Below are 24,999 nucleotides of genomic sequence, written 5' to 3' on the forward strand. Positions count from 1 at the left end.
AAGAGTTTTTTACCGTCCTTCTCTTTCTGGGATGTTTGTGAAGGAACAGAAACCTCCTTTCTCACCTTCTTGGCTGTGTCCTTCTCAGCAGCCTGTCCCAGCCTCTCCTTTTCACCTCGGTGAGGAGATTTAATGGGACTAACCCTGCCAGACCTATCAGAGATCTTTTGGTGGGCTTTGACAGGGGGCTCAGATGAAGTAGAGGGAGGAGACCTACCCCGCTTTTTAGATCTTCTGGAGGAAGTTACCGATGTAGAATCCTCCTCATCTGAAGACAGTACTTCCTTCTGTGCCTTCATCTTCTCTAGCCAGGTCAACAATCAGCCCTCCCTGTCTCTCAAAGTCTTCGTTGAAAAGGTCCTACAGATTTTGCAATCTGTGGCCTTGTGGTCAGGATACAAGCAATAAATGCAGTCCTCATGCTTGTCTCCCACAAAAAGACTCTTTTTCGCAAAGGTAGCACAGGCCCTGAATTAAGCCTTCTTCTCCTTGTCAGACATTGGAGATTTTGAAGAATAAAGTTGAATAATAAAGTTGAATAGAAAGAAAAACTGAGCAGAGCACAGTGGAGACTCCCTTGCACAACGTGCGGTCGAAAATCTGAGGCTCTGAGGCTCTCTCAGGAAGGTCCTATGGGGTGAGGCTATTCTGATTGGTTCTTGCGGAAATTTGGGCTCTTTTACACAAAGAGGGTGATATGCTACAAAATGAGATGAGGCCTAGGCCTAATTTTCACTTTTGTACCTATGGTTCTGATATTTTTTATTTACAGAGGCTCCCATTCCGACGACGGGAATGATACAAAGCATGGGAATCTATGAAAGTTCCAATACTGGGGTAAAGATATTTACCCAAGAAATAAGAACCAGGCTCTTGAATTCACTAGCTAATCTCCATAAGAAAGAACGATCTGTGCTACAGGTCCCCTGGCTCTGCTGTAGAAGGATGCCACCTCACTATGCTACTCATCGTTGAGGTGAAAGAAAACTCAAGTTGTAACCCCCTGTGTGGTGCTCTCTTGATCGTTCATTGACTCGTTCTCAGTTATGATCCCATTGGAGTGTTTGCATCTCCACAACAGGGATTGACAAAGTAACTCACCAGGGAAAAAGAATGATGGAACTACTAGCCAAAAACTTGACTTTTCTCATCCAGAAGTTTGAACTCATTCCTAGCATTCTGCTTACCCATGCATATGTGTCTGTACAGTGTGCCCTTTCTGTAAGGACTGCTCTGAAATGCCCAAGACATAATCTTTTATCCCGCTAGATTCAGACATGAAGAACATGGTATCCCCACCATCAGCTACCCAGGTGTTTGCTGGAAACAGAGAACTACTAATACATCTTCTTTACTCTTATCTGTGATGTGAAAAAGGCGACTGAAAACTAACACCGACCTGCTAGTTTAAGGGACATCCGTGCCAATTCTAGTAGACCAGTGCCCCAACCCACGGCCCAATTTTATTGCCACTGGATGCTAGATAGGTTGATGCAGAGCAATGACGTCCCTTGTATGACCTTGATGCCCAAAAGTAAGCAGAGGGCTGGAAAACAAAGATACTGTGTTTGGTTATCCCTGCACCACGTTTGGACATTTCATGATGACAATAGTTTTCTTTTATCTAATCAAATTTGCCAATTGCTTGGTGATAATGATTTGCTACTTCCTGCATGGAGTCTGGAAATTGAGTGGTGATGATCTTTTGCCCTTGCCTTCACAAGAATGCAGTGACTATCACTTGCTTAAGTACTTACTTGATGCTTATGGCAAACTCCCCAGCATCCTTCACCCGCTGCCTGACCAGGTAAGTGCCGTCTGAGCGATTATTAAGGGCTAATTCTGCTTCTTTCCTCTCCATGGGGCCAGCATACCTAGTAAGCAAGTGGGCAAGGGATATGAAATAATTTGCTAAATATCTCTCAGAGTCACCAGTACATTTTAAGAAACATAACTAAGCAATGAAAAAGGACCAGGCACAGCAGCCTGTAGTGCGAGGGCCTGTACAACACTTCAACACATACATTTTTTATTTTTTTTATTTATTAGAGTTTTATATAGTGCGAACATGACCCAAAAGGGTATCAGAGAGCTTTATATATATGCAGGTGAGCGAACTGGTAAATCAAATAATAATAAACGAGGCGCGTTAAAGTTGGAGCAGGGCTCCCGCGGCGCGGGTCCCTCATCAGTCTTGGTTTGCCCTTGGTACCACGTGACCTCCCTCCATTACACACAACCCGTGGGGGCTGCACCGACTTTCTCCCTGCACCTGAACAGCCAGTGAGGGCTGCATCGATCGTTCACCAGCGGGGTACTCCATTACCCAGAGTCCCTGAGTGGCGCCTGAACTGAGCGTCATTCCCCAGCGCAGGAGGCGCGTTAAAGTTGGAGCAGGGCTCCCGCGACGCTGGACGCCGCCTGGGCCAAGGGCCGGCCCGTCCGCGCCAGTCTAAGCCCAAATAAGACTGGACTGGGTCACCCCCTTGATATTATCTTAACCGGTCCTCCCCGCATCTCCTGACCGGTTAAGAGAACTGACATAGTAGCGATCATAGATGCTCGATTGATAGGACAAAGTACAATATAACTTCCCAATACTTCAGTCTTTTGCCCCTTGAGAACTATTCTCACTGGTCATGTTGGCACTTCCAAGATAAGCTGTGATCTGCATAGCCATCTTGCAGGGAGAATTTGTTTGGAAGTTCTAAAAACCTTACGCATGTACTATTGTGCACCTGTTAATTGCAATCCGTGTAAGATCTAGGTTTCTGTGTCTAGGAAATTTGTTTTTGTATTACACATGTTGGGTAACAACGGCTACTGATAGTTCATGGTGCACAATTAGTATTCCTGTATTTGTTGTGTAGATTGGTTTCCTGCCCTAGGGGAATAACTGTTATGGGGAAAAGGAAAGCTGTAGAAACAACCACTGGGAGGGTAAAAATCCCAAGGACACAGAAGCTACCAAAATCTGCAGCAGAGAACTGCACATTAGCCGACATTGATAACCTCATCGAAGAGGTAGAGAATATGTTGGCTGATGGCAAGACGTCTAATCCTAGAGGCAGCAATAAAATCTCATCATATTACTGCAAGAAGGATAAAACTTCAAGTAGGAAAGCCAATAGTAGTATAGTTATTTTCCACCAGACAACGGGAAAGGATTCTCCTCCTGTAGCACCAGCTTCAAAACCCCAAAAAGCAGGGATCCCTACCAGCAATACTAATGTTATAAGTAAAGAAACAGTACCTAAGTTAGATACCGATGCTGACCCCCCAAGATGAAATTATAACAATCGAATGTTCCAATAGATACTCAGTCCTAGTAGATAAGCCAGAAATAGGGACAGGGCTTTACCTGGGGGGGGGGGGGGGGGGGGGGGACAAACACCTAGTGAGAGTTTGTCTAATCCATCCTTATTACATGCCCAGGCGCAAACACACCTTGCTGATACACACAGTTTGATAATAGCATTGACCAACAAATTAAGTAGAGTTGAAGAAGAGGTCAGCGTGATTAAAAGAATGAAAGAAACTCTCACCAGTAATATGCGTACAAATGAGAAGGGCTTATCTCCTACACTCGATGAGATCAAACCGGGAGAGACAAGTTCAGAAAATAATGTTACTGGAATGGTTAACCACATGGCTGCTAGGCGTTTTCCCGTCCTGCGCTGAAGCTCCAAAATAACCATTATTCATGACGAGCTGGCCTTGTCATCCGCGCACGGCAGGTAAGCGCCATGACGAGCCCAGCTCGTCATTAGCTTCGAAGGGGTTAAGCCTAAGAACCAAACCATAGGTGCAGACAACCCACAAATCCACAGTGCCCATGGGTGGCATAGTGATGGCCATAGCCGTAGCCTACGACCAGATTCAGGATATCAAGTGACCACCTCACAGGAACAGCATAGACCATATAGAGGAGAGCAAATCCCTTTACATATGAAAAGGCCCTCTGATAGTTTACCACCTGCCAGTTTGCGTAGACGGGTCCGAGAACGGGGAAACAGACAGAGAAATGAGGTACCCCAAGAGGTACATCAACAAGTACCAGCATGGAAACTGCTGCATAAACCCCAGGGGGGTATTACCCCCTCCCATGTCTTCCTTACAAATGCTCCTAGATTAAAGCTGGGAACCAAGGAGGACCAGGACTCCCTGGTTAACAAGGTCATACACTGGATAAGGACTAAGCACCACTGTCTCTCTGTAATTAAATCTGATATTAAGAGAGCTGAACGGTTGCAGCAAGAAGGAGGGGGCCTAGATGATATTAGGGTAACCTATTCGAAAGTAATAGCGGACAACCTGATAACCTTGAATTTAAGAACCCATGCACTATTTGACTCAAACATCTCGATCAGACAAAACAAAACAGATAGCTTGAGCTGTGGCCCCTCTTTGAATCCTATGATGACCAAAGTTAATATGAGTGCCCCAGGTATTACATCGATGCCCCATAGGAGACTTGAAGCAGTAGATTGACTAGGTGCATCTACTGATCGGATAATGATATGGTCAGGGTTTCAGCACCTCCCTGGTGGGACTCGAGAGGAAGCAAATTCAGTCAAACAAATTGTCTATGATGACCCAGAAGGCAAACCCACCACTAATCCCAATCTAAAACTTAATACCCCTAGGGAAAGCGAGCTAACCATAGTAAGGGATAGCGCCTCCAAAATAAATACCATCAAACTCCTGTCATGGAATATAGCAGGTCTCACAAATAAACTTTTGGAATCTGATTGGCAAAAATACATAGATAAATATGACCTATGCCTCTTCCAAGAGACCTGGGCTTTGGAACCCCTATATAAGGTGGGGTACCGAACATTTAGTATCGAGGCAACTCATCTGAAAAAAGGTAAACCCTCTGGTGGGCTTCTAATTTGGGTCAAGAATCAAGTAAATGCTGAAATAGACGACATACTGACTAGCTCACATGATATCCAGGGAGTACACTTAAAATTCCCTAATCAATCTACGATTTCACTTCTCAATATATATATATATATATATATATATATATATAAGACCACGAGACCATTCTTAGAAATCACCGCTAATTACCCAATTAGGTGGGATTATTGATTCTATCACCAATGATGGCCCCATCATAATCGGCGGTGATTTTAATTGTTGTTACGACCCTTTAAGGGGTAAGGAAACCATAACGGAGGAAGAAGACCAAGCATTGGGCATCCCACAATTAAGCATTGAAAGACCAACAAGGTGCACTGTCTCTGCCCAGCAGATTTTAAATCTCACTATAGAAAAAGTGCTACGGGCGTGTAATGGAAGGTGCCCCTCTGACATTGAGCGAACAAACACTTTCACAAGGGGTCGGTCGCCCTCATCAATCGATTACATCATGGTAAGTCCTACACACTGGACGCATGTGATTGATTTTAGAGTAGAGGAAAGGAGGGAAAGTGACCACCTCCCCCTTTGCCTAGACCTAGAAGCTAAACACTTCCAGTTCCAACCTAGATTAGGTCTGCTGGTACCACAGCCTACGCTGTGTAATGACAGACAGGCAGTTAGATGGCCAACAATCCTAGAGAAATTAGAACCCCTGACTGCTATATATAATATTTTTTGCGATCTTTTATCTTCTTTTCTTTCTAATGATGATCTGAATCCTATTTTAATTACTCAAATCCACTCAAAAATAGTGGAAAGAATTGAACGCCATCTCACCAGAGCAGCGATGGGCAAAACCCTCCTTGAGAACAAGCTGACATCAGCTAATCCCTGGTTTAATGAAGTTTGCAGAGTAGCTAAGAAAGATCTAATTAAAGCACTGCGCTCTAAGGAACCGGGTAAAATCAGGCAAGAGAGGAAAAACTATAACCGGATTTTAAAATTAGAACGCAAAAGCTGGGAGGATGCAGGCTGGGAAGATCTATTAGCTGCAGCAAGGCCAAGAGATCACTCACTTAGTTGGCGGATTATTGCAAACGGCAATAAGTCTAGCAAGTCAGCCCAGAATTACTCTCTAGACTATTACCTGGTTTAATAATTTTGCACATTTATATGCATCTCTGGGTTCCGCATCAAGTGAGAATCTACACATAATTATTGAGTTGATAATGTCTGATGTGATTGATCCACTACATTTTACCATCCTAGACACCAAGCAGGCCATAGTCACCATCAAGGCGTCCAAAGCGCCAGGGCCAGATAATATCCTGGGGGATCTCCTCAGACATGGTCCAGACGTATGGGCACCGTACATTAATTTACTGTGTAACGCAATAAGCAGTGGACAGCCCATCCCCGCATCATGGAAGGGCACGGAGATTGTCCCTATATATAAGAAGGGTTGTAGGGACAATCCCGCTAATTACAGGCCTATCAGTTTGATAGATATTACCCCAAAAATATATTCTAAGCAGATTCTGGACAAGTTAAACGATTGGTTAACGAATAACGATATACTGTCCCCATACCAGGCAGGGTTCAGAAAAAGAACCAGCACCACAGATCAGGTGTTTAGGCTATTAACCAATGCCTGGAAATATACTAAACTAAGATTGGGTAATTTGTATGTGGCCTTCATTGATTTTAAGGCAGCTTTTGACTCAATTCCAAAAGATCTGCTGTGGGCAAACCTGCTAAAACAAGGAGTCCCTAAACATATCCTGGTACAACTCATAAAACTCTATGAAGACAATTTTGCGAAAGTACTCTGGGGACTGGGTGGGGAACTAACGGAGGAGATACCGGTGAGAAGAGGGGTGCGCCAGGGCTGTGTCCTGGCGCCCACCCTGTTCCTCCTTTATGTCAAAGATATGGTGGACTTCTTACTGGATTCAAATCATGACTCTCCCAAGTTAGGTGGTTCCCATGTATGTGCCCTGACATTTGCGGATGACACTATCTTGCTTTCCCAGACCCCTAGGGGATTGCAAAACCTCCTTAACAAGCTTGATGTGTACTGCAAAGAAAAGGGACTGGAAATAAACCCCTTAAAAACGAAATATATGTGTATCAGGCCTTACAAAAGCTTCAAAAATAAGATGACGTTAAATGGTGCAGTAATAGAGAGGGTTCACAATTTTGTTTATCTAGGGGTGACCCTAGATTCTAAGCTTTCATGTTGCCCCCATATTAGAAAAGCAGGAACGATCTTGATGCAAAACTCAGTGCCCATCCTGAAAAAACTCCATGCTACTTATACTAAATCTATTACCCCAGCATTGGAGGTATATAAATCTAAGGCCCAAACTGCCGCCCTCTATGGCTCCAAGTTGTGGGGCGTAAGCAAACATCCACCCTAACTGTGGGAGAAAATAGGGTTCTAAGAGCAATGATCCCTCTCCCCCAAAACACCCCGGTGATTCCATACATGTATGACTTGGGGGTAAAACGTATTGCGGATAGGGCAGTTTTGATGACCTTGTCATACTGGATTAAGTTATGGGCTACTGATGAAGTCCTCATTTATAGGCAGGCACTAAGTTAACTCATTGCACTAGATACCCATGTAACTTTCCCATGGTTGATTAACATACGTAGATGGCTCCTGGACTTGGGGCTTAGCGAGTTCTGGCACCATCCAGAAAGGCTGACTGTAGACTCAAAAAGGAAACTCAAGAGAGCCTAGTTGTGCAAAAAGTCTTACAGAACAGTAGCACTAGCTCACTTACAAATGAATTCCTGATGGTAAACCCACCCCCTTTTTTGAGGTGTTTCTCGACCAAATTGAACCTCAATTTGCAAAAATTGTGTATTTAAAACTCAGGTATGGGACCCTCTGTGTTAGGCCATTTACAGCCAAATGGGAAAAGTCCCGTAACGGGGAGGAAGATAGTGAGTGTACAATGTGTCAGCTGGCCATGAAGGAAAACATAGCACACATTCTCCTATTTTGCCCCACTTACATTATTATTATTATTATTAACGAATTTTGTACTGCGCACGGTTACCCAGAGGCATCCCAGCGCTTATAGAGAATCAGAGCAAGCTGCCTATGTGAAAGCCAGACAGACATGAAAGCCAGACAGAAATGGATTGCACCGTTGGGAAGGGAAATGGGTGTGAGGAGATATAATGACATGTTACGTACTTTAAAAACAGATAACACCCAGCTTATTGTTTTTGGAGTTTTGAGATTTTGATTGGCTGCTAACTACATAAGAATGAAGAAGGGTTTAAAATTGTAACCAGGATTTTTATAATAGTGGACCAAAGATCATTAACTATGCACCATAAGACCATGTAGCTTATTACTTTTATTCTACATAGTATTTAATGTTTTATAATGAAATGTGTTCTTAGTAACTTTTTAACTCTCAATGATTTTGCAAAAAATATGAAATGGGCATAAGCATCCCTGGGGAAAACTATTATGATAAAAAAGCACTGCACTTTATATTTCTAACTGGACATTGCACAGAGAACTTAATGATCGTGTTTCTCCTTGTACTGATTTGATTGCACTTTACTCTGGAACTGCGTATTTGCACACATGTAATATTTTATACATTTGCAATCAATAATTTTGAATATTATTACAATGGACTGGAAGGATGTAAACACTGTATGATATTGCTTTTTCTTTTATGATTCTATGAATCGAATAAAGATGTTTTGATGATGAATAAACCATACAACAATCACAATAAAAGTACAAGAGGGCGTGGGAAGTAGGCGGGGATGGAGAGCTACCAGGAGTCCATCCAAACATTATAAATAAGGCTCCTGGTTTTGTGGTATTTATTTTTTTAACATTTCCGTCTCTATTTATCCTTTTTTATATTTTTTGGGTCATCTTATTGGTATTTATCCATATTTAGTTTGTGTTTTGATAATAAATTGAGCCGTAAAATTGTATATTTCCACGTTTATACAACTTTTGAATGTGCACTCATACATAGATGCCTGTCACGATTTAGCAAATTAAGCAGCCACGTATAACACAACAATACACTGACAGGTACACATTATCGTTATACTACAAATATATGTTAACATATGCCTGTATTTAAGGAAATCACATTCTGTTTTTTAACTATCCATGCTGTTTATCTGCTCAGCTGTTGCCTGGAATTCATGAAAGACAGCACGGAGAGTCTCTCACAACAAGCATTACTTTCAGCATATTTCTGCTCTTAAAAATAAATAGAGACAGCAAACACATTGTTTTCTGTCTGTATTTATCTGTAAAAATCAGTAAAAATGGAAAAATGGAAGCCTTAGTTATAAATAAAGAAAACGTTGAGGGAGAGAGGTACGGCAGGCCATAATAAAAAATTATTTCAATCTCAACGATTGTACCAGATGAGGCTGTACCCAGGCGGGGTGATGAAATCCCTCTAGGCCACTAGGGAGATCAACAGAGTAGGCATAGGAGATAGATTACCAGTGTGTCCAGAGTGACTTATCGGTGTGGGAGAGTCAAGATAAAGTGAGCTAGTGCAAGAATTTGCTCATCAATAGCATTTTCACAGGTTTTTTTTTAAATAATATAGATGACGGGTTGATTCCGATTTCCGATGGCAGGGAATTCCTAATTCTCAGCACAATACCAGAGAAGGCATGATTGTAGGTTTTTTCTGCTTGAATTTCTGTGGTTTCAGCAGTAACGATGAGGTGCTTCTAGAGGTTCCAAAGCCACTTGACCACTCCAATTTTTGTGCAATGTATTTCGGGGAGTGAAATGGCTTTATGTGTTAAACAGGCAATTTTTAGATGCATTCTTACCTCGATTATAAGCAGGTTCGCTGGCGAGACAGAAGCTTCCTACTGGGAACAGCGAAAACCTGGAACCGCCTGCCAATGTCAATAAGAAACAGTACCTCACTCATGTTCTTCAGAAGATTACTGAAAACATGGCTCTTTTCCAACTGAGCTTATGGAACCTTTAAGGAGCATCTTTCAGCCCCATCACCTCATATGTCCTGCCAAATCCAGCGCCAAGACGCCTTTGGGCATACGCGCGTATACAAGTCGACAGATCAAATCAAGCAGGGGAGTCAGTTTAGAGATTTCAAATCGGGTTTGATGTGGGTATTGCTTTTAGATCCTGTAATCACCCTTGCAGCTGCATTAAGTGAGGATCTTAGGTTGGCCAGCCTAGTTCTGGGTAGGCCGCACAGAGTTGTATTTCCATAGTCCAGCCTGGAAATTACTAGGGCGACTGATTTGAAGTCATCCACAGGGATTTTCCTTAGGAGGCTCAGTTGAAAGTTAGTTCCTTTGGTGGCTGAGCTGATGTGATCCTGCATGGTCAGGTTCTTGCAGAATCAATGACATGCAGAATGGAATTGAGAACAGTTAAATGTTTCAACCAGACATCAATGTCTAGAGATTGTTTGGGGGTGAAATTAAAAGGAACTCGGTTTTAAGAGTGCTTAGTTTGAGATGGTTGCAGGTCAGCCAATTTTGAGTTTTTTGTAGAGTTGCATTAAGGGATCTAATATCTTCCATGGAGGCGATTTTCAGGTAATGTTGAGTGTCTTCGGTGTACATGTGATAATTGATGCTTCAAGCTTTCAGGATTTCGGTAAACAGTTCTATGAGGAGGTTAAAGAGAGTGGGTGAGAGAAAGGAACCCTGCGGAACCCCTGAGACTGGTGTGGAGGTGGACAGGGAGTAATTAATCTTTATTCTTTGAGATCTATTGTGGAGAAAGTAGGCTAACCAACATAGGACAGGACTGGAGAGCCTCATCCTGTTTTCAAGTAAATCCAAGAGGCTGGCATGTTTGACTGTATCAAATGCTGAGGAGAGGTTGATGAGGATTAGCAGACAGGATACATTTTGATTAAGCATTTGTGAGGAGTCATCAACTATATGCATGAGGGTCGATTCAGTGCTGTGTCTCTGACGGAATCCAAATTGATATTAGTCAAGGAGTTAGAATTTTTCAATGTGATTGCGTAGCTGGATAAGAACACATTTCTCAACGAGGTCAGAAAGAGTCAGGATGTTGGAAATAGGACAGAAGTTATTTGGATCCTTGTGGTCCGCTGTGGGTTTTTAAAGAATGGGGGTAACCTGTCCTGACTTGAGGCATTCTGGTGTGGTGCCTTGATGTAGCGAAGCATTTAATATTTTGGTACACAGGGGGAGCAGAGATGTTTTACACTCTTTGAAGAGGTTCGAGGGTAGCGGATCATTGAAGTTGTTTGAGGGTAGGTATTATTTTTAATATGATAGCTTCATCATAGGTTTTGAATGAGTACCACAAGGCATTGTTTTTGGGGGAGTGAGTAGGACGCTCAGGCCAAACAAACGTGTGGGGGTTGCTGAGTGCAGGAGCGGGAAGGAGTTCCAAAGCAGTCTGTAGAGCCATTTTCAATCTTTTTCATCTTACCCAGGAAGAAGGCAGAAAGTTCTTCACAGTTAGGCTGCAGATTAGCCCTGAGGAGAGAATTGGGTTGCCTTTTGGATTGCACTTTGATGATTTCAAATAGTTTTTTTGTTCAGTTTCTGGCATCATTTAGCTGTTTCCTAAGAAGTCTGCTTTGGAGCTGTATATGTGTTTGTTGTAAATACTTCACAGAGATCTCAGTTTTTCGAGGCGATCTAGAGAGGGGGAGAGTCTCTATTCCCATTCAGCCAATCATACATTGGGTCTTTCAGCATTTAGGCTACCATTGTACCAGAGGTTGGAGCCTTTGTCGACATTCTTTTAAGTTGGAGGGGGGGCCATAGCATCAAGGAAGGTTGTCATTGAGTTATTATAATGATCATTAAGGACCTGTACAGCTGACATGTCCTCAGGAGGGAGAGGATGCAACTGCTGATAGTTTACAGGTCATTCAGGTTAATGTTACACATGCTCCTTATACAATGTCGGTTAATTTTTATTTTAACCTTTCTTGACGGCAGCGATTCTGTGATGAGGAAAGTAATGCAGTAGTGGTCTGTCCAGTCACATGGAACAATAGATTCAAGTTGGTAAACCGCCTTTACAACGAAACTTTTACAACGCACTACCATTACAACGTGGTCATTACAACGCAAACCATTACAACGCATTGCGCTGGGGGGCGCTCTAGGATAGGGAATAAGTTTAATTTTCTATCCAACACCTTCCCTAGTGTCCACGGGGACTGGAGTTGGAATAGAAAATTAAACTTTTCACTATCCAGCACCTCTAAGCGTTATGCGTTGTAAAGGTATGGGATGTAAAAACCGCATTGTAAAGGCAGGCGTTGTAATAGCCTGCGTTGTAACGTTATACATCCGATTCAAGTTTAGCGTAGTTGACCTTAGAGATGACTAGTTCCAAGGTCGCTCTAAGGTTGTGGGTAGGCTGTCGCAGATTTGGATACGGTTGAGGTCAGCAAGGAAGGTTTTAAGGCTGATCACCGCTTGGTTATTTGTGTTGTTCCAGTGGAGGTTGAAGTCACCAAGGAAGATCTGGGGGCAGTGTAAACCGGAGTTAGTTGTGATGATTTCCATAATATGTTAAATGAATGAGAGAATATCTCCTGGAGGGTGATAAAAAGCATGTAGTTTGCAGCTAGGTTTATCTTTAATCGAAATTTTGATGCCTAGATATTCACAAGGTGTGAGAGAGACAATTGGGGCTCGCTTGACCACGATAGTGTTGTGGTGAATACAAGCTATACAACCACCAATCTGATTGGTCTATCTAATCTAATGATGTCGTAGCTAGGCAGTACTAGCATGTGGAGAATAGGACTGGAGGAATCATTTAACCAAGTTTCTGTCAGGACTGTGAGCTTGAAATTATGAGAAAGGATGAGGTCCGCAATATCCGCCGTGTTTAGATGCCGATCCGCAATTGAGTAGCATACATTTCAGGTGGGGTGTATTGGCAACGGAGGGAGTCTGTGTGGGAATGTGCTTGAGGTTGGAGTTGTTAACTGATCTTGGATTGGGTCTGGGCTCTTTGTGTGGATTCATCAGAATTATTTGGATTTGGCCCAAGTTGTCTGGGGTCTTGTTGTGTATAGGATTGTATGAGAGCAGGAGAGAGTGGATATCAATGCCCGATAGTAAGTTTTTCAATCTGATGGGCGTTAGGGTGGGGAATAGTTCTCCAGGTAAACTGGGGCGACGGTTCAATAGCTGATAACCTACTGGAAGTGGGGGTTGAAATCTGTCTTGCCTGCTTATTGTTAGTATGTGAAGGTGAATGTCTATTCTTAGTCAGCAATGTAGTGGGACAGCAATAATTCCCTAGCTCAGTAGTTATGTAAATAAGGCTTTGTATGTCTGCTGTAAGATGATGAAGCTCCAGAGAGATCTTACGGAGTTTAGTATCAAGATGGGTGTGGGTGCAGGTGGTTGAGATGTGAGTTAAGGGGCCAGGAGAGAGGAATCTCCGACTACTAGAGTTAAGGAGTGCCTGAGTGGGGGGAGCCAGGGGAGGGGGAATGGAGATGGAACTATGATTGAGGTGTGGGGGTGTGATGCTGAAGAACTCGTTGACGGGGTGGTGAGGAGAGAGGGGCTATGTTTATGGGTCTGGTAAGGGGTTTCCAAGTTTGCAAGAGTTGTGGGTTGATCATTGATGAGTGTCCCAGGTGTGTCAGTGGTGATAGGGGGTGAATATTCAGCAGTCAGGAGCCAAGACTAGCTGAAGGTGTTGGTGATCAGGCTGGGTGTTACAAAGGTCGCTGTTCTAGATGTGCAGAGGAGGCTCGGATTATTCTGAAAGTGCGTGCAGGTTGAATCCGGTTCCAGGGTTAGGGGTTTGTTAGAGTTATTGAATAAGCTGAACAGAGTGGATGTTGGAGATGGAGAAAGGGGTGGGGCAGAGTAATTGGTGGGGAGAGGGGAGGCAGCAACGAGTGGTAATGGAGGGGTGTCTAGAGGGGTAGGCTGAGATTGGGTCAAGGAGAATAGAATTCTTTCTTCATCACAGAGACTCTGATAAATGGAAAAACGTCATCAAGAACTTCTAGGGTGTGTTCAGATGCTTGGATAAGGATACGCCCGCTAATATAAAGGGAAATGGTCGCCTCTGATTGGCATGCGTTTGAGGGACCTAACGCTTGTCTGAGACCGTAGGGAGTTTTAGAGGATGCAGTGATCTGGAAGAGAGAGCAAGGGGTTTTTGTGTATTGTGCTCTTCCTTTGGTGTAGAAGATAAGGTCACTTATGGTAGATCCTTTAGTGGTGCAGAAGTAGGGGTCGGAAATTAGGGTTTCTGGGTGGGATTTGAGAAGCCTGTTTTTGAAGCTCTTGGAAGTGTTTTAAGATAGATTAGGGAAGTAAATGATAGTGTAGGAATTGCGGGCAGTTGGAACCAGCTTAGCTTCTAGTGACCTACGCGAAAGGGGATTCATGGTTAAGGAAGTCAAACGCCAGTCATGGGTGGTTGGGGGAAAGATTCATACCATTCTAACAAGGCAGTTAATTATTATATCACGGGCACTCTAACGGTGAAAGCAAGTGATGCAACAACTCAGAAATTCCCGTAGAGAGGGGATTGAAAGCTAATATAGGTAAGAAGAGATGAACAGTATATTAGAATGGACTAGTCTATGAAAATGTAGGGGCGGAAATTGGATGGGACGGGGAGAGGGTTGTGCTGTGCACTGAACTGAGGGACTGAGAGGTGATTAGGGAGAGGGTAGAAATTCAGATGCCGTATGTGAGATTGAGCAGCAACATTGTTGAACACCATTCTAACATGGCTGCCACCTAGTAACTATTGGGAGGTAAAGAGCATGTTAGTTCTTCTTTAGTATCCATGACGGAGGGCAAGCAGAGTCCTCTGTCCATATCTAGATTCTTGGAGGTGGCGTCATTTTGATTGTGACAGGCCAATCCAATGGGGGATGGTAAAGAACCAAGATGGAAGGCCTAAACAGACCCCTACAAATAAATCAGATATGTAAGGTACGCTGGGAGGCCCTGCCACACACAACATGGGAGAAAACCTTTCAAAGTCAGACAACGTTTAATCGAAGCAGAGGCAATGAGCAAGCCCCCGGCCAGACATACGGTTCGAGACGCCATTGCCCAGTAAAGCGACCAGAGCCCATGGACAGCAACCCCGGGTTTGGCCATAACTCGACCGTAGTGGGAACAAGAGATTATCAAGCGCAAGTCCAGCCTGAAGTTGCCAACCTCTTAGGGGTTAGGGTAGAGGCAAATGTCTGTGGCAATGCGCTGGGGAGCCGCTACAGGCGAGAATGCGGTAGAGACAAGCGGCTTGTCTGTGTAGAGGTCGGTAAAACCTCACAGGGTGGGGCGGTCCCCACGACCAGCCCGAGAGTTCCAGTACAGGTCCGACCACCGGATCTGAAATAAGCCGCCCCTCAGTGGAGAATGTCACAAGCGGAGCCTCGCAGTCGCCAGCCACTCACCATGGACGGTGTCGTAGAGCGACCCCAAAGAAGAATCACAGGTCCTGGTCTGATTGGGTTGCTCCAGGGTGCCAGCTGGAGATCTTCAGTTCGCCAACTTCCCTGAGAAACATCCGATTTGCGCTTGGCATCAAGACTGCCCCCTACGCAAGTCGGGATACAGAGCCGCACAGAATGCAAGTTCTTCTGGCAGCCAGCGAGTCAAGAAAACTGAGATCTGCAGGTCCGTCAAGAGCAAGGGATCCGCTGCGGCCATGTAAGTACATCCAGTTACTCCAGCTTTTTTCAGTAAATGTGTGCTAGATATTTCGGTGTAGATGTGAAATGGATGGCTGGATGGCAGGGTACGGGCAGAGATAAACACCAATAGCTGATCCCTTACCTAGGAGCCTGGAAGTGACGCTCCCTCTTGACAGCCTTCTTGTGCCATCCTATCAATGTTTAAGGATTGTGGAATAATAAGGGTAGAGATTGTAGAATATTATGACATACTGATGTGCAAAGGCTGTGCAATATGAGGAAATGTAGAATATACCCACATACACGTGTGCATGAACTATGCAATGACAGGGAGAAGTGCAGTGCAGTATAAATGTATACAATGTGCAAGGGCTGTTAGTAATCAGGGACATGGGCTGTGGAATAAACCCATGTAAGTGAAATACTATGCATAACAGGAGCTAATTTACCACAAAAAAACAGCCCAACATCACAGGCCGGGCCAGAGGAACATAACCACGTAAATGGGAGGCCAGGAGTGGGACTATCCCACTATTGTTTGTTATGAAACAAACATACAAGCTGCCAGTTACATGAAGGCATATTTATTTATTTAGGGTTTTTTAGATCACAAAACATCTTTTCTTTGAGTTGCTAGAGAGCACCACGTGGTTACAATCTGTGCATGATGAAAGAGAACCTAGGGGTACTATAGTCGAATTAATAAAGAGCGGGACTTGGTCTCAAATGCGGCAGTCATTATCTCCTGGGGTGTGGGTTTTAGAGAAAAGCAGGCTGGCAGAAAATGTGTTACTTACCTGTAACTGCGGTTCTCCAGTATTGGTATCGTTCATAGATTCACATGCTTGAATCATCCCTGTTGTCGAAGTGGGATTGTCATGAGACTCCCGCTTCAACTACGGGGATGATTCACGCATGTGAATCTATGAAAGATCCAATAGTGGAGAAGAAAATTAGTTACTTACCTGTAGCACAAGTTACTACTTGTGTAACGATATATCTGTAAGAGACATTAGTTAGTGATAGATTCCTTACCTTAGAATATCCCCAGGCGTCAGACTGGATCCGGAAAGTTTTGCGTAGCAGTACCCTTGCGCGTCGGTAGGCGTCGTCTGCGGCTCCGCGTCCGTCGTCGGCGTCGTGGGCGCCGTGATGACGTCGTCGGAGTACTTAGACGCCGCCTCCGCGTGCTGACGTCAGTTCTTAGCCACAGCTTTTCCGCGCCAGAAGCGCAGAGCCATGACAAAAACCGACACTGGTGCCAAGAAACTAGGGCCCTGAAAGGGAATGACCTTAACCCTAGACATCGGTTCGCAGAACGGGGAGGATGGGTGGGTCGGTAAGGAATCTATCACTAACTAATGTCTCTTACAGATATATCGTTACACAAGTAGTAACTTGTGCATCTGAAAGAGACACGTTAGTGATAGATTCCTTACCTTAGAATAGATACCCCAGCAATACCATCCCCGTGGTGGTGGGTCTGCGAACTAATATTCACACCAGAAAGTCCTGGAGAACGGAACGGCCGAAGTAGCCATCTCTCCGGACTTGACTGTCCAGGCAGTAGTGCCTCGCAAACGTGTGCAACGAAGCCCACGTAGCAGCCTGGCAAATGTCCTGCAAGGGCACACCTCGGCCCAAGGCAGTTGTAGTGGCCGTGGCTCGAGTGGAATGAGCCCGCAGCCCAACAGGTGGTTCCTTCTTAGCCAAGGAGTAACACGCCTGGATGCACATGATAATCCATCTAGAAATGGTCCTCTTGTGCACCGCTTTCCCTTTCTTAGCGCCCGCGTACCCAACAAAGAGTTGATCATCCACCCGGAACTGGCGTGTGCGATCCAGATAGAATGAGAGCGCACGTTTTGGGTCCAGACGGTGGAGCCTCTCCTCCTCTCTCGAGGGGTGCGGAGGCGGAAAGAAGGTGGGCAATGTGATGGACTGCCCAATGTGGAAGGCCGTGACCACCTTAGGCAAGAAGGAGGGCCTAGTCCTCAAAACAACCTTGTCTGGATGGACTGAAAGGAAAGGAGGCTTACAAGAAAGAGCCTGGAGCTCACTCACTCTCCTGGCAGAGGTGATGGCTACCAGGAATGCAGTCTTCAAAGAAAGAAGGCGAAGTGGACAGTTATGAAGTGGCTCAAAGGGAGCGCACATCAGAAATGTTAGAACCAGATTCAAGTCCCACTGAGGCATCACGAAAGGAACAGGAGGAAAGGTATGAGTGATGCCTTTCAGAAATCTGTTAACTATAGGGGACTTGAACAAAGAAGGTTGGTCAGGCAGCCTCAGAAAGGCTGAAAGAGCCGAAAGATAGCCCTTGATAGTGCCCAGAGCAGAGCCCTGCTGGGCAAGAGAAAGAAGGAAGAGAAGAATCTCAGAGAGAGGGGCATTGAGAGGATCCACAGCCTTTGCTGTGCACCATGCCACAAATCTGTTCCACCTGCAGGCGTATACCGTTTTTGTGGAGGGACGCCTGGCTGCCAGAATGATGTTGCAAACTTCAGGAGGCAAGTCAAATGGCCTCAACTGCCGCCGCTCAATCTCCATGCATGGAGGTGGAGACTGGACAGGTTCGGGTGGAGGACCGTCCCCTGCTGCTGCGACAGAAGGTCCTCCTGAAGAGGCAGACGAACCGGGGGATCGACTGACAAACTGAATAGCTCGGGATACTAGAACCTTCGTGCCCAGTCCGGAGCCACAAGGATGACTTGTGCCCGGTCGCGCTTGATCTTCTTCAGCACTCTGGGCAGAAGAGGTATAGGCGGAAAGGCGTACAACAGACCGCAGCTCCACTCGCGACGAAAAGCGTCTCCGAGCGAGTGCCGCCTTGGAAATTCCAATGCGCAGAACTGATGACATTGCGCGTTCTCTTCGGTGGCGAATAGATCTAACCAAGGCTCTCCCCAATGCAGAAAGAGGCCTTGCGCTACGTCCGAGTTCAGACGCCATTCGTGATCCATCGAGCACCGACGGCTGAGTTCGTCCGCCCTGGCGTTCAGAGAACCTGCCAGGTGTTGAACCACCAGAGTCACGCCCTGATGTTCCAGCCACTGCCAGAGGCGCAGAGCCTCCTGGCAGAGGGTCCACGACCCCACACCGCCCTGTTTGTTGCAGTACCACATGGCGGTGGTGTTGTCCGTGAACACCTGCACTGCACTCTCTCGGACAGACGGGAGGAATGCTTTCAGTGCCAGACGAATCGCCCGCAGCTCCAACAGATTGATATGGAGCCGGTATTCCGCCGGGGACCAGAGTCCTCTGATCTCCGCCTCTCCCAAGTGGCCACCCCAGCCCTGGAGGGACGCGTCCGTCACAACTACGTGCTCCGGTTGGGGAAGGGAGAGGGATCTGCCGTTGACCCAATCGCGGTCCGTGAGCCACCACTGCAGCTGTCTCGCAGTGCCCTCCGAGATCAGGACATGGTCGGAAAGGTTGCCCCGGTGCTGGGCCCACTGAAACTTCAGGTCCCACTGCAGAGCCCGCATCCGCCACCGTGCGTGATGCACCAGAAGGATGCAGGAGGCCATCAGCCCCAGAAGCCGCAGCGTCAACCTGACCGAAACCCGGGATAACGGCCCGAAGACCGGGATCAGGGCCTGAATATCCCGGACTCGCTGTTCGGGCGGGTAAACCCGAAACTGCGCCGAGTCGAGAACCGCTCCGATGAAAAGGAGCTTCTGAGAGGGGCACAGGTGCGACTTCGGCACATTGATGGAAAATCCCAGCCTGTGCAGGAGATCCGCCGTAGTCTGGAGGTGGGTGACGACTGCCTGGGGCGAGCCCGCCTTCAACAACCAGTCGTCTAGGTAGGGGAAGACTGAAACCCCTAACCTGCGCAGGTGAGCTGCGACCACCGCCATCACCTTCGTGAACACCCGTGGGGCGCTGGTAAGGCCGAAGGGGAGCACGGTAAACTGAAAGTGCTTGTGGCCTACCGTGAACCGCAGGTAACGCCGGTGGGCCGGCAGGACGGGGATGTGGAAATAAGCATCCTGCAAGTCCAACGCTACCATCCAGTCTCCTGGGTCTAGGGCAGTCAAGACCTGAGCCAGTGTCAGCATTTTGAACTTCTCCTTCCGGAGGAAGCCGTTGACGTTCCTCAGATCCAAGATAGGGCGTAGGCCCCCTTTGCCCTTCTTGGGTACCAGGAAGTAGTGGGAGTAGCAACCACGTCCTACTTCTGGCCCAGGAACGCGCTCGATGGCCCCCTTGGCCAAGAGGGCCGAAACTTCCTCCTGCAGGAGCCGCAAATGATCCCCCGATACGCGGTGGTGTTGCGGTGGCATGGCTTGAGGGGTCGTCTCGAAGGGGAGTGTTGGACAGGCCACATGAAGGGCCGCTCTCCCCCGGCCCAACCAGGCCTGAGCCCAGTCCCGCAAGTACCACACACCACCATTGCACGTCCTCCGTCCCCTCAGGGACCCCTGCCCTCGAGCCTGCCGACCTCGGGGGTCCGATCCACTGCCGGCCCACGCGCCCAGCCTGGGGCGCCATCTTGGACACTCCACCACGAGGCCGCCTGGCCCCCGATCGACCTCAACCCTGGGCCTGGCCCGGCCTCAGACATTCCGGCACCACCCTCCACCCAGGAGGTGAGCGGGCTACTTGGCAAGTCAATGGGAGAAAGAGGTGCCAATGGCTCTCCCCCAGCAAGTGCCGCTCGCCCATCGCCTCCCCGGGCGCTGGCTCCACCCCCCTGCTGGGTGTCTGGACTCCCCCATCCCGGACCTCCCGACCTCCAAGTGCGAGGGTCCGGACATCAAAGCACGCCAGCCCTATAACTGGGGCAGCTCCAGAGCAGGAGGGCAGTTGTATCTTGGAGTCGAGAGACGTAAAGAGGAACTCATCCTGGACGGACTACTGGCGCTGCCATAGCTCTGTCCTGTGCACCATCGTCCTGCCTGTTGGCGCTGCCACAGCCATCGTAACCTTCATCCTTCATCGTCGTCGGGATCTGCTGGCGTGGCCGCGGACCGTTGTAACCGTCATCTTCTACCGGGACCTGCAGGCTCCGCCGCGGACCGTCGTCCTTCCTTCATCCATCTCGGGACCTGCTTGGCTCCCCCACGGCCCGATCATCTAGAACGCCGAGCTCGAGGATTGAGAGCTATTTTGTACTCATTGGTAACTAAGACTGTCCCGCTACCCCTTTCCTAAACCAGAGACTAGAACCGAGGGGACCCCTGAGTCCAGACCTCCTTGTATCCATCATCGTAACCTAAGAATTGCATATAAAGTCTCGTTAACCTTCAACCTTGTGTGGTGTCCGTCTGTGGGGGGGAAGTTACTTATCTGTACAGTCGTTGGAGACGGCTCTCCCTGGAGACCTCTCCCCGTAACCTCGGCCGACCCTCCCGGTCCGTCTAACATTGGTGGCCAGCGGCGCGATCCGAATCACCGCATAAACGTACAGAGAGTAGCTCACCCCACGACGAAGTCACAATGACCACGAAAGAGAGCGGATCAACCGAGAAATTCCAAATGGAGAAATTGGAGGAGTACAACCATCGTGAACTTAAACAATTCTGCATCGAACTGGGTATCGCTACCACCGGACTGAGTACCAAGGACGATTTTAAGCATGCCCTAGAATCTTGGGCAGAAACCGGGGCTGCCGGAACCCCTGATCAAAGCACCGTAGAAAAAACGACCACGGCCCCGGAAGGGCAAAGAACGGGTCTCTCGCAAGACGAGATCCAGGAAAGAGAAAGGACCCGACTACACGAACTAGAAATGGCCCGACTTAAAATGGACGTTGAACTTAAGTTGGCCGAACAAAAAATCAACTTAGAGCACCTGCGTCTCCGAGAAGAAAGAGAGGAGAAACAGAGACAAAGGGAGCTCGAGGAAAAGAAACTAGCGTACGAACACGAACGAAACCTAGCCGAGATCAACCTACGCAAGCAGGATAAAGAAGCAGGGGTGCCCGAGCGACCCCCCACCTCAGGGGCCACAGACAAAAAGGTACACATCCCCAAGGATGTTGTCCGAGAATACTTCAGAGAGGACGACATCCAGCAATGGTTTAAAGCCTATGAAATCGCTATGACTGCACACCGGATCGATAGAAGCGACTGGGGAGCCGGTCTCTGGGGAAGATTCCTCAATGAGGGCCGCGACACCCTACTACAGCTCCCGGACCACCAGATGACCTCCTACGACCATATGAAAGCGGCCCTCCTCACCCGCTATGGTCTCACACCCGAGATGTACCGTCAGAGGTTCCGAGACTGCACCCGCATCCCGGGTACAACTTGGGTGGACTATGTAACATACTTTAGCCGAGCCTTCGAGGGCTGGATCCGAGGAAGCAACGTCACGACCTACGAGCAACTATTTAACCTGATGGTATGGGAGCATCTGTCGAACAATTGCTTCATTGAACTCCGCCAACACCTCCTCGACAGCAAGTTAACGGATCCCCGGCAGCTCGCAGCCGAAGCTGACCGGTGGGAGATCACCAGAGTGGGCCGGAATGGGTCCTACGAACAGAACCGGAACAACAATGGTCAGCACCGACCCAGAGGAGGAGGAGGGGGCCAAGGGCGAGGAAGAGACAACGCCCCGGTCGCCCCCGCTACCAACACCACCCCCCCGGCCAACCGGGGCAGCACCCCAGCGCGACCGGGGTACAGAGCCAATGTCACGTGTCACCGATGTCAACGAGTCGGCCACTATGCGAACGACCCAAACTGCCCGCAGTACCAGAGCCCAAGACCCCGCCAAGTGGCCGCTGCAGCCCTAGGGGAAGAACAGATCTCCGAGGAACAGGAAGAGTACGAACAAGAGCATCAAGAGTGGGAGCCAGCCGCCATGACTCTAGCCTGCTTAGGGGGGAAAGACATGGTCCCGCGGGTCCCCCTACCCGCTAACACCCAGAAGTACAGCCAATGGGTGAGCATCAATGGACACCAGGCCGAAGCCCTTCGTGACACCGGGGCCAGTGTAACAGCCGTCCGCTGTCACCTGGTGGCCCCAGAACAGTATCTACCGAACATTCTCTGCCCTGTACGATCAGCCGATAACTCGGAGAGCCTGTGTCGGATGGCCTGCGTCCCCTTCGAATGGGGGGGGGTCTCCGGCATGTTGAAAGTGACGGTCCGAGACGATGCCCCCGTAGACTGCCTCCTGGGCAATGACCTGGAAAGCTCTCCGTGGGCCGCCGTGGAGCGAAAGGAACACCTGGGGATGTTGGGCGTCCCAGACTGGGCGTGCGTCACCACCCGTTCCATGGCCGCCCGTGCCAACCACCAGCCAGAAGAACCCGAATGGCCGGCGCCACCGCCTCCGGTCGCCCCGGCCGAAAACACCGACCGTAACATTCCCGCCGAACCAGCTCAACCTACCGACCTCGCTAACCTCGACCAGTGGCCTCAAGAAGGGGGGCCCACGCAAGAACAATTTCGCAAAGAACAGAAGACCTGTCCCTCCCTCGAGGGACTCCGCCAGCAAGCGCTCGCCCAAAGCGCAGGGGATACCCCCGGAACTCATTGGGTCTACTGGGACAATGATCTGCTGTACAGCGAGCAAAGAATCGCCGAGCTGGGGAGCAACCGAGTACTAGTGGTACCCCTCCGTTTCAGAGACTTCCTGTTAAACCTGGCCCACGATGTCCCCCTGGCAGGACATCTGGGACAAGATAAAACCTACAGTCGCCTAGTGACCCACTTCTTCTGGCCCAAAATGAGAAACGATGTGCACCAGCATTGCCGATCTTGCCCCACGTGCCAAGCCAGTGGGAAGAGCGGCCGCAAACTAAAGGCTCCCCTGCAACCTTTTCCCGTGGTCACTACCCCGTTTGAGAGAGTCGGAATAGACATTGTGGGGCCCTTGGACCCACGCACAAAACAAGGCCATCGATTCATCCTGGTGCTAGTGGACCACGCCACCCGCTACCCTGAGGCTGTTCCTCTGCGAACTGTGACAGCCCCGGTGGTCGGCCGGGCCCTGATGGGGATCTTCTCCCGTGTGGGCTTCCCCCGAGAAGTCGTCAGCGACAGAGGCACGAACTTTATTTCCAAATACATGAAGTCCCTCTGGCAACAGTGCGGGGTCACCTACAGATTCACAACACCCTATCACCCTCAAGGGAACGGACTCGTTGAGCGGTTCAACCGCACGCTAAAGGGAATGATCGGAGGGTTGGAAGAGCCCCTCCGTCGCCAGTGGGATGTGCTGCTGCCGTGCCTCCTCTTCGCGTATCGAGAAGTCCCCCAGAAATCCCTGGGCTTCAGCCCATTTGAACTGCTATATGGACACCCAGTGCGAGGGCCGCTCAGTCTCGTCAAAGAAGGCTGGGAGATGCCTCCGCTAAAGAACCCTCCAGATGTCTTCCGGTACCTCCTCACCCTCCGCAACCAGACCCGGCGGTTCAGAGAACTAGCGAAGGCCAACCTAGAGGCCAGTCAAGAGGACATGAAAAAATGGTATGACCAGAATGCCTCATCCATTGAATTCGAACCTGGCCAACAGGTATGGGTGATGTCCCCCACTGAGCCATGCGCCCTGCAAGACAAATGGACGGGGCCCTTCAAAGTAATAGAGCGCAAGGGTCCTGCCACTTATCTCATCGACATGGAATCCTCCCGGAACCCTCTCCGGGTCCTCCACGCTAACAGACTAAAGCCCCACTTTGTGCGAACAGAGCTCAGCCTCCTGATGGCCACAGACACTGGGGTTGAAGAAGACTCCGAGCCTCTCCCTGACCTCCTACGGACTCAAGAGCAAGACGGCTCCGTGGATGGGGTCCGGCTCTCAGAGGCCCTCACCAGAGAACAACGCCAGGAGTGTCAAGCCCTCCTATCACAGTTCGCCAGCCTGTTCTCCCTCACCCCGGGTGTCACTTCCTGGTGTGTGCACGATGTGGATACCGGGGACAGCCCCCCTATCCGCCACCGGGCCTACCGCGTGCCAGACCGGGTACGGGCCTGCATCCAGGAAGAAATAGCCAAGATGCTCACGATCGGGGTCATCGAGCCCTCAGACAGTCCCTGGGCCAGCCCTGTCGTACTGGTCCCCAAGGCAGCGGCCCCCGGCACCACCCCAGAACTCCGGTTCTGCGTCGACTACCGGGGCTTGAATGCGGTCACCAGAACAGACGCGCATCCCATCCCCCGGGCAGATGAACTAGTCGACCGAATGGGAGCTGCCCGCTACCTCAGCATCTTCGACCTGACAGCAGGCTATTGGCAGATCGGCCTCACACCCCGGGCGCAAGAACGTTCTGCCTTCTCCACCCCCGATGGCCATTACCATTTCACGGTCATGCCCTTCGGCATGAAGAATGCCCCAGCAACATTCCAACGGCTCGTCAATCAGGTCCTGGCGGGGCTCGAAGGATTCAGCGCCGCCTACCTAGACGACATCGCTGTATACAGCCACCATTGGACCGAGCACCTCCACCACCTCCGAGCAGTGCTGCAAGCCCTTCAGCGAGCTGGCCTCACGATCA

General features: G+C 48.6%; 1 protein-coding gene across 2 annotated transcripts in view; it reads right to left on the reverse strand.

Annotated features, from left to right (window-relative positions):
• The window catches only part of VAV1 (vav guanine nucleotide exchange factor 1), a 606,828-nt gene that overhangs the window by 45,989 nt on the left and 535,840 nt on the right, over window positions 1–24,999 (reverse strand). For both annotated transcript variants that reach the window (XM_086963789.1, XM_086963790.1), the window contains one exon: window positions 1,758–1,874. In XM_086963789.1, coding sequence (XP_086819915.1) covers window positions 1,758–1,874 — 117 coding nt within the window. The remainder of the gene's footprint in view (window positions 1–1,757; window positions 1,875–24,999) is intronic.

This window comes from Lissotriton vulgaris, chromosome 1_1, assembly GCF_964263255.1.
Source record: "Lissotriton vulgaris chromosome 1_1, aLisVul1.2, whole genome shotgun sequence".
Lineage (NCBI taxonomy): Eukaryota > Metazoa > Chordata > Amphibia > Caudata > Salamandridae > Lissotriton > Lissotriton vulgaris.